We start from the raw sequence: 13,929 nt of genomic DNA on the forward strand, positions 1-13,929 counted from the left end.
TCAAAAATTATCATGTTTTTAAATTCATCGTAAAATTCTGCGTAAAATGAGACCTAAATTTGTTGAGTTTGCTTAATTAATAAACGAGGTATTGGCCAAAAACTGTTTTGAAAACTTCATTTTAGGGTGATTTTCAATCAATGTTTTCAAAATGAAAACGACGTTTAATAGCATTGAATTACACATCAGTCGAAAGAGGAGCTCGAAATCTATCTACTGGCCAAATTTGAGATCGATCGGACAAATAGTTTACAAGCTATGGCCAAAAATAAAAAAAATGAAAAATTTTCATCGTTTGAGTCGGAATTTTTTTTCGCGAAAAATCGACTATCGAATTTTGGGCTTTTGAGAACTTTTTCTAACGTAAAATGAGCCGAGAAAAACAATGGCGCAAACCGCATCTCAATATCTCTAATAGTTTTCGAGATATTTAACTTAAAAAATTACGAAAAATTAGGAAAAAATTAAAATCAACTATCCGAAATTTTGACCGGCCATAACTCAGTTATTTGTTGTCGGCTCTGAATTTAAATTCCAGATTTGGAATCTGTGGAAAATTCTGCGTACACTGATGTATAATAACTCAAATTTACTCAAAAAATAAGGTAGAAATCGATATCAGAAGTTTGGCATAATTTTAGTCATGAATTTTCGCGAAAAATTGCAACTGCCGACTTTTGAAAAATTTAAAAACTATTTCTTATGTAAAAATTTTCAAGAAAAATTATGGCGCAAACCGCAGCTTAATATCTTTAATAGTTTCCGAGATATTTAGCTTTAAAATTTAACTATCCGAAATTTTGACCGGCCATAAGCGAAATATCGACCGCAGAAGTTTTACATAGTTTAAGTCATAAAATTCGAACGCATTTATTTCAATTTTAATTACAGTTTTGTGAAATTGAGGATCGAAAAAAAAATTCAATAAAATTTTTAATCTAAGGATTGTGAACGTTTGTCGTCTTCTTGCCCGCAAACTGTCAAATCCCCCAAACATTCACTTTTCACACCTAAAAACTGCCACGCTGGCGTAAGTTACGACACGAATTTTCCCCCGAGCCGACTGCGAATGCCAATTTAATTCATCGTGATCGGATTGACCCCGAAAGGTCGTGCCCAACAATACACGCGTCTACACTTGATGCCCACATCTCTATTGATAAAATCCAATAACCCATTCGACCAGAATTTTACCTTGAAACTCGTCCGCGGCGTAGACGTAGTAGTGGGATTTTATCACCGTCGTAATCAGTAAAGAATCATGTAGTAACTCCGCTCCGTTGTTACAACACAATCGAAAAAATGTCAGAATACGACGTTACTAAACTGTTAAACCCCTCGGAAACCACCCCCGACTTAATCATCGACGGGGTGCATTACGGTCGCGGTGAATTCTATTGCGATGAGAAGACGTCACTCAAACACACCACTCTTGAGGTGAAATGTTGGCGGATTGTTCGAGATAAGTTGGAGCCGGTGGAAAAGAAGAAAAATGAGTTTTACAGTGAGCACACCTACATCGTGCTGTGGAGATCCAAAACCGACAGCGGAGAAAACGAAGTTTATTTCCACTGGAAAGGCGAAGATGCTCCCAAAGGACACTCGCCGCTTCCGGACTCCATCATCGGCAATCCTCCGGTGGAGAGAATCGTCCAGTGGGCCGAACCTCCGGCGTTTTTGCGTCTGTTCTCCGGAAGCTTCGTTGTCCACCGCGGAGGGGTGAGCACCCCGCGACTCTACCTCCTGCGAGGAGAAGTGGACTCCGAGGCACATCTCTTCGAAGTTGATTTGAAGAAGCACAGCCTCCGGAGCAGAACCGCGTTCATTTTACACTTCGAGAAGAGTGTTGTTTGGTACGGAAAGCAAGCCAGCGCGCGCTGCAAGAGTTTGGCTCGACAAACAGCTGAGAGGATCTTCGGAGGCGATGTTAGCGAAGAACAAGAAGGGGGCGAAACCAGTGCGTTCCTGGACACTCTCAAAGGGGGTCTCGACGACTATCTCCGCCACTTAGAATCAAAAGTGATCGACTACACCCCCAGACTTTTTTATTTTACGAAAATCACCGGATCGTTTCTTGTGGTGGAAGTCGAAAGCAGCCATAAGAGCGAGTTTTTGACGCCGTTTCCGGTCCTCCAGTCGCATTTATACACCGCGGAGCAACCAGGTGAGTTCCCTGAAACAATTCCTGTTAATTCCACGCTCTTCCAGCAATATTCCTCCTGGATGACAACGACGAGATTTGGATTTGGTACGGCTGGAATCGCGACGAAGACGCGGATTTTAAAAGCGACTCGTTTACTGTTGCCATAAACTACGCTAAGCGCAAAAGCAAAAGTATTCAGAGATTAGTGAAAATTCACAAAGTGATTGCCGGTTTCGAACCTTTGAATTTCACGAATTTGTTTCCGGTTTGGAGGAAACGGGAAGACATCGCGCAACTTCAAAAAGAGGTTGGTTCTTAAAATTTCGATAATTCTTGGGGAATTTGCTATCAGAGGCTGTCTTGTTTCAGGATGGTGTGCTGCCGGCAATAAATCCTTTGGCGGAAATTATTTCAGAGGATGGTCAATCTTGATTTGAAACTTTTATTTATTTTTTATTTAATTTGATAATTTTGGAACTGTAATAGCGGGGGAATTTTTGAGACTCGCTTAGTTACTTTGTGTGATTGTCTATAATATAGTTATAGAGAAAAAAATATCAATTTGAAGATTTTTTTGAAGCGAACAAAAAATTTCCAAAATTGAGTTCGTCTAGTTTCGACACTAAAACTTCTAACTTTAGTAGTTTTAAGGCTAAAACAATGAAATTTGGAGGGGAAGTTGCCTCTCTCATGCTACTTAACTGTGCCAAGTAACAAAATTAGCCAATAAGACAGATTTTAGAAATTTTCATATTTAAAGCAAAACGAAAATTTTGTGTTTGAAATAAAAATGTGTAACTCGGACAGTTTTAATGCAAAAACAATGAAATTTAAGGAAAATATTACTACAGGTAATTAATATGGCTAAATGCAGAATTATAGAGCCAAAAAGACAGATTTTGGATTTTTTTTTATTTAGAGCGGACCGAAAAATTTCTGTTTTGAACTAACATGTGTAACTCGACCAGTTTTAACGCAATAGCAATGAAATTTACGGGAGATATTTTCTCTGGCATGCCAATTAACTGTCTGAAGTTTCAAAATTATAGAGCCAAAAACACGGATTTTAGAAATTTTTATATTTAGAGGGAACTAAAAAAAATTTTGTTGTCTATTAAAACTTGTAACTCGGGCAGTTTCAATGGAAAACTAATGAAACTTAAGGGAGATATTACCTCTGGCATGCCAATTAAGTGTACTAAAGTACAGAATTACAGAGTGAAAAAGACAGATTTTGGAAATTTTTATATTCGGAGCCGACCAAAAAATTATCCGTTTTGAATTAACACGTGTAACTTGGACAATTTTTATGCAAAAACAATGAAATTTAAGGGAGATGTTACCTTTGACATACCAATTAACTGTAGTAAAATTCAGAATTATAGAGCCAAAAAGACAGATTTTGGTTTTTTTTTTTATTTAGAGCGGATCGAAAAATTTGTGTTTTGAACTAACACGTGTAACTCGACCAGTTTTAACGCAATAGCAATGAAATTTAAGAGAGATATTTTCTCTGGCATGCCAATTAACTGTCTGAAGTTTCAAAATTATACAGCCAAAAACGCGGATTTTGGAAATTTTTATATTTAAAGGGAACTAAAAAAAATTTTGTTGTCTATTAAAACTTGTAACTCGGGCAGTTTCAATGGAAAACTAATAAAATTTAAGTGAGATATTACCTCTGGCATGCCAATTAAGTGTACTAAAGTGCAGAATTACAGAGTGAAAAAGACAGATTTTGGAAATTTTTATATTCGGAGCCGACCAAAAAATTATCCGTTTTGAATTAACACGTGTAACTTGGACAATTTTTATGCAAAAACAATGAAATTTAAGGGAGATGTTACCTTTGACATACCAATTAACTGTAGTAAAATTCAGAATTATAGAGCCAAAAAGACAGATTTTGGTTTTTTTTTTTATTTAGAGCGGATCGAAAAATTTGTGTTTTGAACTAACACGTGTAACTCGACCAGTTTTAACGCAATAGCAATGAAATTTAAGGTAAATATTTTCTTTGCCATGCCAATTAACTGTCTGAAGTTTTAAAATTATAGAGCCAAAAACACGGATTTTGGAAATTTTTATATTTAAAGGGAACTAAAAAAAATTTTGTTGTCTATTAAAACTTGTAACTCGGGCAGTTTCAATGGAAAACTAATAAAATTTAAGTGAGATATTACCTCTGGCATGCCAATTAAGTGTACTAAAGTGCAGAATTACAGAGTGAAAAAGACAGATTTTGGAAATTTTTATATTCGGAGCCGACCAAAAAATTATCCGTTTTGAATTAACACGTGTAACTTGGACAATTTTTATGCAAAAACAATGAAATTTAAGAGAGATGTTACCTTTGACATACCAATTAACTGTAGTAAAGTGCAGAATTATAGAGCCGAAAAGAGAGGCTTTAATTTTTTTTTTTATTTTGAGCATACCAAAAAATGATGTGTTTTTTAACTAACACGTGTAACTCGGACAGTTTCAATGAAAAAACAATGAAATTTAAGGAAGATATTACTTCTGGCATGCCAGTTAACTGTACTAAAGTGCAGAATTATAGAGCCAAAAAGATAGATTTTGGTTTTTTTTTAATCAGAGTGAACCGAAAAATTTTGTGTTTTGAACTAACACGTGTAACTCGGACAGTTTTAACGCAACAACAATGAAATTTAAGAGAGGTATTATCTCTGACATGCCAATTAACTGTCTAAAGTTTCAAAAGTATAATTCCAAAGAGACAGATTTTGGAAATTTTTATATTTAGAGCAAACCCAAAAATGTTATTTTAACGCAATAACAACGAAATTCACAGGAAATATTACATTTGACATCATGAAATTGAAAAGTTGTAGAACCAAAAAGACAGATTTTGAAAATTTTTATGTTTAGAGCGAACCAAAAATTTTTGTATTGAGAATTAATAAGTGCAACGCAAATACAATAAAATTTAAGGGAGATATTACTTCTGGCATGCCAATTAATTGTTACAAAGTGCAGAATTGTAGATCCAAAAAAGCAGGTTTTGGAATTTTTTTGATTAGAGCGAACGAAAAATTTTGTGTGTTTGAAATTATTACATATAACTCAGGCAGTTTTAACGCAAAAACAATGAAATTTGAGGAAGATATTACCTTTGGCATGCCAATTAACTGTACTAACGTGCCAAATTATAAAGCCAAAACGACTTTTGGAAATTTTTGTATGTATAAATTAATACGTGTAACTCTGGCAATTTTGACACAATAACAATAAAATTTACAGGAAATATTACCTCTGGCATGCCAATTAACAATGTTTAATTGCAAAGTTCTAGAGCCAAAATGACAGATTTAGGAAATTTTTATATTTGGAGCGTACCGAAAAAATTTGTGATTTGTTCTAAAACGTGTAACCCAGGCAGTTTTATTGCAAAAACAATGAAATTTGAAGGAGATATTACCTCTGGCATGCCAATTAACTGTGTAAAATTGCAATATTATAGAGCCAAAAAGACAGATTTTGGAATTTTCCAAATAAAGGACCGAAAATGGAATCAATTTACTTATGTTTATTTACAAAGTACAGTTAACACTCTTCACCACCACACCCCCCAACTCTTCGCTCGCCACGCAAAACGGAAACGCCTCCATCCCATTGCACGCAGCCCCAAACTCGCCCTTATTCGTGCTAACCAGCACAGCCCCAAAGAAGTTGGGAAATTTCCGCGCAATTCTTTGAATTGCGGTCTTGGCAGCTTTCGTTGGCGACGCCCCGTTCCTCAACTCCTCCACAGCTAGAAAACTACCCAAAAAATAAACCAATTTTTGAAAATAAAAAAGGTTGTACCTAGGGAGAAACCTCATCATAATATCGCCGTCTCCGGTGGCGACAGCAGCGCCAAACTCATTGTCTGCATAAGCTCCGGCACCCGGAATTGGGGAATCCCCGACTCTCCCCGGAATTTTATGATTCGCTCCGTTTGTTGAAGTTCCAGCTGCGACGTTCCCTGAGGCGTCGATGGAGATAATTCCAATGGTATCGTGGTTGGTGGAGGTGAAAAACTGCCACTCTTTACCAGTGACGTCGTTGGAGAGGTCGGTGGAACTGTAAGGGCCGCAGGACTTCGAAGGGTCCGGCTGGACGTTCTAGACCAACAGTTAGAAAAAACACGATTCTAAACCAACTCCTTACGTACTTGCCAGAAGTTCGGTTGGCAGTTATTCGCCCTCCAATTCCTCCACAAGTTCGTTGAAAAGTTCGTCGCCAATGACTCTTCTTTGAATTTGAAATTCTTCGCAAACTCCGTTGCTAAATCCCCGACGAGGAACGAATGTTTGGTGAAATCTAAGACGTGTCTGGCTACTTGAAGAGCGCTTTTGATTTTTCGCAGTGCCCCAACAGCCCCCATGTTCATTGTTGCTCCGTCGAAAATCATTGCGTCTAGAGTAGTCTCGCCATTTTCGTCCGGACTTCCCCCGAAACCCACACTGTGGTCACACTGGGAGTCTTCGCAAACTGTACCAGCGATGGTCACCGCGTCCAGGGCGCTTAGGGGAGTTTGTTCCATGATCGACCACACTAGGAGTAAAAGTAACAGGTAACAGGGCTGCCAACATTTTTTTAAATTGCGAGCCGCTCACCTCTTTCCGTCGCTTCTTTGAAATGCCACGTGTTCATGACTATTGGAATAGACGCTCGGGTGTTATAAAGAGAAATGAAGAAAACCAGAATCCTTAATGGGGCCATTTTTCTGGAAATAAACAGGAAATGCCTTTATATTTTCCAAGGTAATCAGCGATGAATTGTTGGTTGCCTAACTTCCCCAAACATAAGTGGTGTGGAATTTGAAAATTTGTATTAAATCAAAATAAAACGTTTTTTTGGACCTTTTTCTAAAGTTTGGGGCCTCGAAAATCGCAAGTATAAACAAACACCACTAAAATTAAACAGAAAATGCCTTTAAATTTTCCAAGGTCATCATCGAATGAATTGTTAGTTGCCTAACTTCCCCAACACAAGTGGCGTGGAATTTGAAAGTTTGTATTAAATCATAATAAAACGTTCCTTTGGACCTTTTTCTAGAACTGTGGGCCCTCGAAAATCGCAAGTATAAACACCGTTGAAATTTGCGAATTTCACTCATTTACACACGAGTTACAACACGATAAACATTTCTCATTTTTTAGGTTAGAATCACCCACCTGGTGGAATGTGGAACACTGCAGCGCACGATGCCCCAGGAAAACAACACAGATAACTACTACACGCTTTTAAATTGCGAACAAACTGCTTCTCACGAAGAACTAAAACAAAGTTATCAAGACCTGATAAGGAAATATCATCCTGATAAATGTGATGGTTCTTCTGAGATATTTCTTAATATAGATAAAGCCTGGAAAACTTTACGAGATGAGAATTCTAGACATGAGTACGATTTGTTTTTACAAAGACAATCGTATGCTGATAATGTGATGATCTATTTAAAGTTGAAAAAGAATGAGTTGGTATTTGGCGATGGAGATGTAGCCACATTCAGTTGCAGGTGTGGAAGTCATTTCACTATTCAAAAGGACGAGGTTGGGGAAGAGGATTATCTTGTGGAATGCGATGAATGTTCAAACTGTGTCCTTATAACGTAATTAAAGTTGTACTTTTAGTAGTAGTTTCGCTCTCTTTGCGGTAAAAAGAAAAGTGCCCTTGGTTCGATACGCATGGTTGCATTACATCCATTGCGTTTCAAAAAGAAATGAACCGCTTAAACGAAGCATAATAGACCATAAAACGTTCCTGGAGTAACTGTCTAAGAAAAAGACCCCGATAGAATTTTCAAATATAGAACCAAAAATTCAGATTTTGAAAATTTTCATATTCGAAGCGAACCGAAAATTTTGTGTGTTTTGAACTAATAGCAATGAAATTTAAAGAAGATATTACCCCTAGCATGCCAATTAACTGTACCAAAGTGCAGAATTATTGAGTCAAAAAAACAGATTTTAGAAATTTTTATGTTTCGAACGAACCAAAAAAAATTGTGTTTTAAACTAACACGTGTAACTCAGTTAATTTTAATGCAAAAACAATGAACTTTAAATGTTCAAACTGCGTCTTTGTATCGTAATTAAAGTTGTACTTTTAGTAGTAGTTTCCCTCTCCTTGCGGTAAAAAGCAGAGGGCCCTTGGTTCGATACGCATGGTTGCATTACATCCATTGCGTTTCAAATAGAAATGAACCGCTCAAACAAAGAATAATAGACCATACAAGACAGTCCCTGATAGAGTAATCTAATATAGAAACAAAAATTCAGATTTTGAAAATTTTCATATTTGAAGCGAACCGAAAATTTTGTGTTTTGAACCAAAACGTGCAACTCGGACAGTTTTAATGCAATAGCAATGAAATTTGAAGAAGGTATTACCTCTGGCATGTCAATTAACTGTACTTGAGTGCAGAATTATTGAACCAAAAAAACAGATTTTGGAAATTTTTATGTTTAGAGCGAACCAAAAAAAATTGTGTTGTAAACTAACACTTGTAACTCGACCAATTTTCATGCAAAAACAATGAAATTTCAAATTGTGTGTCCTTATATCATAATGAAAGTTGTACTTTTAGTAGTAGTTTCCCTCTCCTTGCGGTAAAAAGCAAAGTGCCCTTGGTTCCATACGCATGGTTCCATTACATCCATTGCGTTTCAAAAAGAAATGATACGCTCAAACGAAGTATAATAGACCATAAAACGTTCCTGAAGTAACTGTCTAAGAAAAAGACAGTCCCTGATAAAGTAATCTTGTAAAAATAGCTCACTTTTGTTAGTCCGTTTGCCTGGAAGAATAAAACAGTTTTTCCAGGAGTAAATAAATAAGACAGTCCCTGGAGAAGAGTTGGCTGTTATCAGTTTGTATTTCGATAAAATAATGCTGTCATGGCCTCAAGTCACAAAATTCACCACTCATTTCGTTAGGTAAGTGAAGTTGTATCAATAATAAAACCAATGAGGCTATTTATAGACATGTTTGACCCCTAAATATCCCACCTAAATAAGTCAAAAGCCTTATCAACAAAAATCTCGAAATTCCGTTTTCAAAAACCGCGAGATGCGTGAAAACGTCTACGCACCCAAAGGTGTGGCTTGTTGACCTTTGCCAGTCCGAAGGACAATATTATCAAAAGTCCTCCGATCAAAGTAACCTGTGATTTCTCACCTCACTGTTATTTATAGCCCCCTTGGTCTTACTCTTCCAGACAGTACAAGTTCACCGGCTGCAAAATGTCACGCAAATTCGTTGTTGGTGGTAACTGGAAGATGAACGGCGACAAGAAGCAAATCGGCGAGATTGTCAACTTTCTGAAGACAGGCCCCTTAAATCCAGACACTGAAGTCGTTGTTGGCGTCCCAGCGTTGTACCTCGAGCATGTGAGATCGAGTTTACCACCGGCGATTGGGGTTGCTGCTCAGAACTGTTATAAAGTAGCCAAAGGAGCTTTCACGGGGGAGATTTCTCCGGCGATGATCAAAGATATTGGGGTGAATTGGGTGATTTTGGGGCACTCTGAACGCAGGCAGATCTTCGGGGAAAGCGATGAGTTGGTGGCGGAAAAGGTGGCGCATGCTTTGGAGGCTGGATTGAGGGTCATTGCGTGTGTTGGGGAGACGTTGCAAGAACGCGAAGCTGGGAAAACCGAGGAGGTTGTCTTTAGACAGACTCAAGCAATTGCGAATAAAATCCAGGACTGGTAAGGAAGACACAGAAGGTAAAATCAAATTTTATCACGAAATTGTAGGTCAAATGTTGTTATTGCTTATGAGCCTGTTTGGGCTATTGGAACTGGGAAAACTGCAACCCCCCAGCAGGCTCAAGACGTCCACAAAGCTTTGAGGAAGTGGTTCAATGACAAGATTGGTAAAGTTGTTGCTTCAATGATTCGCATACAGTATGGGGGCTCTGTGACCGCCGCTAATTGTAAAGAACTAGCAGGGCAACCTGATATCGACGGATTTTTAGTCGGGGGGGCTTCTTTGAAACCCGAATTTGTAAATATCGTCAACGCCAAGCAATAAATCAACTCAGTGTATAGATCAATGTTCTAGAATAAAGACTGAAGTAATGTTAGACTTTATTAAAAATATGGTTCTTCATGTATCAAATGAAGCTGCCTTTAAACTAACTTCATTAATAAATTAGAATCTATTATAAATCATAACCAAGTCTTAATCCCTATACAAAATAAAAAAGTATTTCCATCTTTGATCCCACCGTATCTTTACAAGAACTCTTCACACCAGTCATTTAAACATTGCCAGCAATCTGAAGACTGTTTCGCGTTGGCCTGGCAGGTATCCTTCATCCACTCCTGAAACAATTCTTGATTCTTCTTCAACACCAAGAACTGACCAAGTACGACGTACGCCTACAAAAAATTAAATAAAAGTTTACGCAATATAACACAACCTTGTCGAATCCAGCGGCGGCAAGACGACGCCCCAGAACTTCGCCCACGCCGGCTAAATCCGTCACTGGTTTTTCGCCCATGGGCTCGGCGACAAAATTGCGATGCTTTTGCGAAGTACTCGACATTTTCACTTCGCTTTTTGCAATAACAAAGACGAATCAAACGGAATGAACCAAGCGTTTAAAATCTCATATGACAAGAATGACAGGTGACAGTTGGAGAAACGAAATGTCCCTAGAAAAATCAATGAGACAACACAATTGTAGGTTCATAAATTCAAAATTGGGGTAGAAACAGTGGATAATAACAAAAGTTTCGTTCTCCTGGGCCCCAATTTGACAAAAAGAGTCGTTTTGTATTTTAATTTCCTTCAAAAGTTTCGACGCTTGTGCTGCCATCTACGCGGTTGACAACCCAGTTACATTTGTTGTTATTTTGACAGACCTGTCGCATCTTATTGTTTATAAATAAAACCACCCGCGTTTTCTTCATGACTATAAACAATGAACAGCGTCTTTCAAATAACTGATTGTTGTCGCATTTGTTTGCGTGTGGAAAGTGCTTTAACCCCCATAACCTCTCTAGACAGTGATAATATAAAATTATGTGATAAACTCCTAGCCTGCGTCTCCGACATCGTAAGTTGCACCAAAACCTCAATTTCCCCTCATTTCGTACTTTTCCAGGCATGGATAAAAGACGGCTACTCGCACTTGCTCTGTTCGAGCTGCACGGAAAAACTCCGAATCTCCTACGATTTCCGCTTGATGTGTATAAACTCCGAGAGCACCTCGCAGCAGTACTTCACCCAAGAAAAAGTCACGTCGTACACGAATCTCGATGAGTACCAGTTGGCGAACGCGATCCACATCGTCGATAACCCCCAGAAGGAGAACACGAATAACCACAACACTGAATACCTCCAGTTTAAGCAGTTCCTCGATGAAAACCCCCTCGCCAAGTCGACGAGACAGGTGGAGAACTCCCCGAGCGCGAGTCCTGACTCAGTGGCCACCACCGGTTTCGCCAAATACGAGAAAAACGCGAAGAAGTTGGTCGTACCGACGAGATCGGTGAAAACGCAGACTCAGCCTCTTCCTCAGTACCCCACGTTGACTCCAGCAGCGGCTCGGTTGGAGGCCCAACAGAGCAAAACGACGATAATCGTCGAGGATCCGTACAAATGGTCGTGCGAGCTCTGTGGGAAAAAGTACGCGAAGAACGCGAATTTGAAGATCCACATGAGGACGCACACGGGGGAGAAGCCCTTTGAGTGCAAATATTGCGAGAAGAAGTTCCACCACTCGTCGCATCTGCGGGAGCACATTCGGCGGCACACCGGGGAAAAACCCTTTCAGTGTAAAGTCTGCGAGAAGCGGTTTACCATCACGGCGGAGCTGACGGTGCACATGAGGATACACACGGGGGAGAAGCCCTACGCGTGTAATTGCTGCGAGAAGCGCTACATCAAAGCGAGTGATCTTCAGGTTCATATGAGGTCGCACACCGGCGAAAAACCGTTCGCTTGCAACTTCTGCGAGAAGAAATTCACCTCTGGGTACATCCTCAACTCCCATTTGAAGACGCACACGGGGGACAGGCCCTGGCAGTGCACAGTCTGCGGGAAAACCTTCACGCAGTCGTCGCACCTAACAGTCCACATGAAGAAGCACACCGGCGAGAAATTCAGTTGCAAAATCTGCCCCCAGGAATTCACCCATTCATCCCAACTTACGGTCCACATGAGGCAGCACACGGGGCGCCAACCGTACAAATGCATGATTTGTGATAAAATCTGCAACTACGCGTCGGAGCTCCAATCGCACATGATGAAGCACACGGGGGAGAAGTTCACCTGCATCACCTGCGATAAGAAATTCACCACAGCGGCGTATCTGCAGGAGCACACGAGGACCCACACGGGGGAGAACCTCTTCGGGTGCGCGGTGTGTGACCGCACCTTCACTAGAGCGAACTATTTAGACAAACATCTGAGGACCCACACGGGCGAAAAACCCTTCACCTGCGAATTGTGCGGGAAGAAGTTCACGCAGAGTAGTAGCTTGAATGTGCATTTTAGGAAGCACACGGGGGAGAAGCCCTACACCTGCAGTATTTGTAATCGGAGTTTCGCGACGTCGTCGTATCTGTCGGTGCATTTGAGGAAGCATAAAAAGTATGTGAACAACGTGTAGGTGTGGGGCGAATTTCATACGTGGAAAAAATCGTGTGCGCAATCTGAGTGAGTTACTATAGCGTGTTCATCGAGACGAGTCGGCACGACAAAACGTTGAGCCGCTTGGAAGCATCCAATAGGAATTCAACAAAATTTAGAAGCATTCAATAGCAACGCACAAAAATTTTGAAGCCTCCAATCGGAATGCCGCAAAATGTGGAAGTATCCAATAACAACGCAGCAAAGTCTACACGCATCCAATCGGAATTCAACAAAATCTAAAAGCATTCAATAGCAATTCCACTAATTTTGGATGCATCCAATATCAATGCGGCAAAGTCTAAAAGCATCCAATAAAATTTGAGGAAAATGTGGAAATATCCAATTAGAATTCCGAATGATGACAATTCTGGAAGCATCCAATAGCAACGCAGAAAAATTTGGAAGCGTCCAATCGGAATGCGGAAGAAATGTGGAAGTGTCCAATAACAACGCAGCAAAGTCCAGAAGCATCCAATCGGAATTCAACAAAATCTAAAAGCATTCAATAGCAATCCATCAAAATCTGGATGTATCCAACGTCAATGCGGCAAAGTCTGAAAGCATCCAATAAAAATTGAGGAAAATGTGGAAATATCCAATAGAATGCAGAATGTCAAATCTGGAAGCAACCAATAGCAACGCAGAAAAATTTGGAAGCGTCCAATCGGAATGCGGAAAAAATGTGGAAGTGTCCAATAACAACGCAGCAAAGTCCAGAAGCATCCAATCGGAATTCAACAAAATCTAGAAGCATTCAATAGCAATCCATCAAAATCTGGATGTATCCAATTTCAATGCGGCAAAGTCTGAAAGCATCCAAGAAAAATTGAGGAAAATGCGGAAATATCCAATTAGAATGCAGAATGATGACAAATCTGAAAGCATCCAATAGCAACGCAGAAAAATTTGGAAGCGTCCAATCGGAATGCGGAAAAATGTGGAAGTGTCCAATAACAACGCAGCAAAGTCCAGAAGCGTCCAATAGGAATGCAGCAAAGCCAGGAGTGGGCGTGTTCATTGTTTAGACCCGCTGACTCGTCTCGATGAACATACTATAGCCACCTGTGTAAATAGCTCTTAATTTATGATATTTTTATATTTTGCCAGTGAATAAACTGAATCGTCAGGACAATG

At 39.5% G+C, this 13,929-nt stretch overlaps 5 protein-coding genes across 6 annotated transcripts; 3 read left to right on the forward strand and 2 right to left on the reverse strand.

The window, feature by feature from the left end:
* Positions 1-1,117: 1,117 nt before the first annotated feature.
* On the forward strand, positions 1,118-2,704 carry LOC148166326 (supervillin-like). Of its 2 annotated transcripts, none has more exons than XM_088048682.1 (3): positions 1,118-2,164; positions 2,209-2,450; positions 2,496-2,704. In XM_088048682.1, the coding sequence occupies exons 1-3, from the start codon at positions 1,303-1,305 to the stop codon at positions 2,532-2,534; spliced, it is 1,143 nt and encodes a 380-aa protein (XP_087904808.1). In that variant the 5' UTR covers positions 1,118-1,302; the 3' UTR covers positions 2,535-2,704. The 2 variants fall into 2 exon arrangements, with proteins under 2 accessions (XP_087904808.1, XP_087904807.1); XM_088048681.1 differs by having other exon boundaries at positions 1,119-2,164; positions 2,513-2,704.
* Positions 2,705-5,673: 2,969 nt separating this feature from the next.
* Positions 5,674-7,528, reverse strand: LOC148166327 (N(4)-(Beta-N-acetylglucosaminyl)-L-asparaginase-like). The gene is made up of 5 exons (XM_088048683.1): positions 7,327-7,528; positions 6,766-6,875; positions 6,321-6,703; positions 5,972-6,270; positions 5,674-5,926 (listed from the first exon to the last, which is right to left on the reverse strand). Exons 2-5 carry the CDS (start codon positions 6,869-6,871, stop codon positions 5,698-5,700), a joined length of 1,017 nt encoding a protein of 338 aa, XP_087904809.1. The 5' UTR covers positions 6,872-6,875; positions 7,327-7,528; the 3' UTR covers positions 5,674-5,697.
* Positions 7,529-9,236: 1,708 nt separating this feature from the next.
* Positions 9,237-10,233, forward strand: LOC148166328 (triosephosphate isomerase-like). The gene is made up of 2 exons (XM_088049105.1): positions 9,237-9,860; positions 9,909-10,233. Exons 1-2 carry the CDS (start codon positions 9,394-9,396, stop codon positions 10,183-10,185), a joined length of 744 nt encoding a protein of 247 aa, XP_087905231.1. The 5' UTR covers positions 9,237-9,393; the 3' UTR covers positions 10,186-10,233.
* On the reverse strand, positions 10,230-10,807 carry LOC148166329 (barrier-to-autointegration factor-like). The gene is made up of 2 exons (XM_088049106.1): positions 10,577-10,807; positions 10,230-10,535 (listed from the first exon to the last, which is right to left on the reverse strand). The coding sequence occupies exons 1-2, from the start codon at positions 10,700-10,702 to the stop codon at positions 10,389-10,391; spliced, it is 273 nt and encodes a 90-aa protein (XP_087905232.1). The 5' UTR covers positions 10,703-10,807; the 3' UTR covers positions 10,230-10,388.
* Positions 10,808-10,971: 164 nt separating this feature from the next.
* Positions 10,972-13,925, forward strand: LOC148166330 (uncharacterized). Its single transcript, XM_088049408.1, has 2 exons — positions 10,972-11,215; positions 11,264-13,925. Exons 1-2 carry the CDS (start codon positions 11,081-11,083, stop codon positions 12,770-12,772), a joined length of 1,644 nt encoding a protein of 547 aa, XP_087905534.1. The 5' UTR covers positions 10,972-11,080; the 3' UTR covers positions 12,773-13,925.
* Positions 13,926-13,929: the final 4 nt, after the last annotated feature.

This window comes from Gnatocerus cornutus, unplaced genomic scaffold (genome assembly GCF_029298725.1).
Source record: "Gnatocerus cornutus isolate USDA-ARS CGAHR unplaced genomic scaffold, icGnaCorn1.1 ctg00000023.1, whole genome shotgun sequence".
NCBI lineage: Eukaryota > Metazoa > Arthropoda > Insecta > Coleoptera > Tenebrionidae > Gnatocerus > Gnatocerus cornutus.

Excerpts from the sequence above, each read along its gene's own strand:
- LOC148166326 (XM_088048681.1), top strand. The coding sequence starts at position 1,303 with ATGTCAGAATACGACGTTACTAAACTGTTAAACCCCTCGGAAACCACC. Across the intron at positions 2,165-2,208 it reads ATACACCGCGGAGCAACCAG|CAATATTCCTCCTGGATGAC; the intron begins GTGAGTTCCCTG and ends ACGCTCTTCCAG. Across the intron at positions 2,451-2,512 it reads TCGCGCAACTTCAAAAAGAG|GATGGTGTGCTGCCGGCAAT; the intron begins GTTGGTTCTTAA and ends GTCTTGTTTCAG.
- LOC148166327 (XM_088048683.1), bottom strand. The coding sequence starts at position 6,871 with ATGGCCCCATTAAGGATTCTGGTTTTCTTCATTTCTCTTTATAACACC. Across the intron at positions 6,704-6,765 it reads CAAAGAAGCGACGGAAAGAG|TGTGGTCGATCATGGAACAA; the intron begins GTGAGCGGCTCG and ends TTTTACTCCTAG. Across the intron at positions 6,271-6,320 it reads GCCAACCGAACTTCTGGCAA|AACGTCCAGCCGGACCCTTC; the intron begins GTACGTAAGGAG and ends CTGTTGGTCTAG.
- LOC148166328 (XM_088049105.1), top strand. The coding sequence starts at position 9,394 with ATGTCACGCAAATTCGTTGTTGGTGGTAACTGGAAGATGAACGGCGAC. Across the intron at positions 9,861-9,908 it reads GCGAATAAAATCCAGGACTG|GTCAAATGTTGTTATTGCTT; the intron begins GTAAGGAAGACA and ends ACGAAATTGTAG.
- LOC148166329 (XM_088049106.1), bottom strand. The coding sequence starts at position 10,702 with ATGTCGAGTACTTCGCAAAAGCATCGCAATTTTGTCGCCGAGCCCATG. Across the intron at positions 10,536-10,576 it reads CCGCCGCTGGATTCGACAAG|GCGTACGTCGTACTTGGTCA; the intron begins GTTGTGTTATAT and ends AATTTTTTGTAG.
- LOC148166330 (XM_088049408.1), top strand. The coding sequence starts at position 11,081 with ATGAACAGCGTCTTTCAAATAACTGATTGTTGTCGCATTTGTTTGCGT. Across the intron at positions 11,216-11,263 it reads TAGCCTGCGTCTCCGACATC|GCATGGATAAAAGACGGCTA; the intron begins GTAAGTTGCACC and ends GTACTTTTCCAG.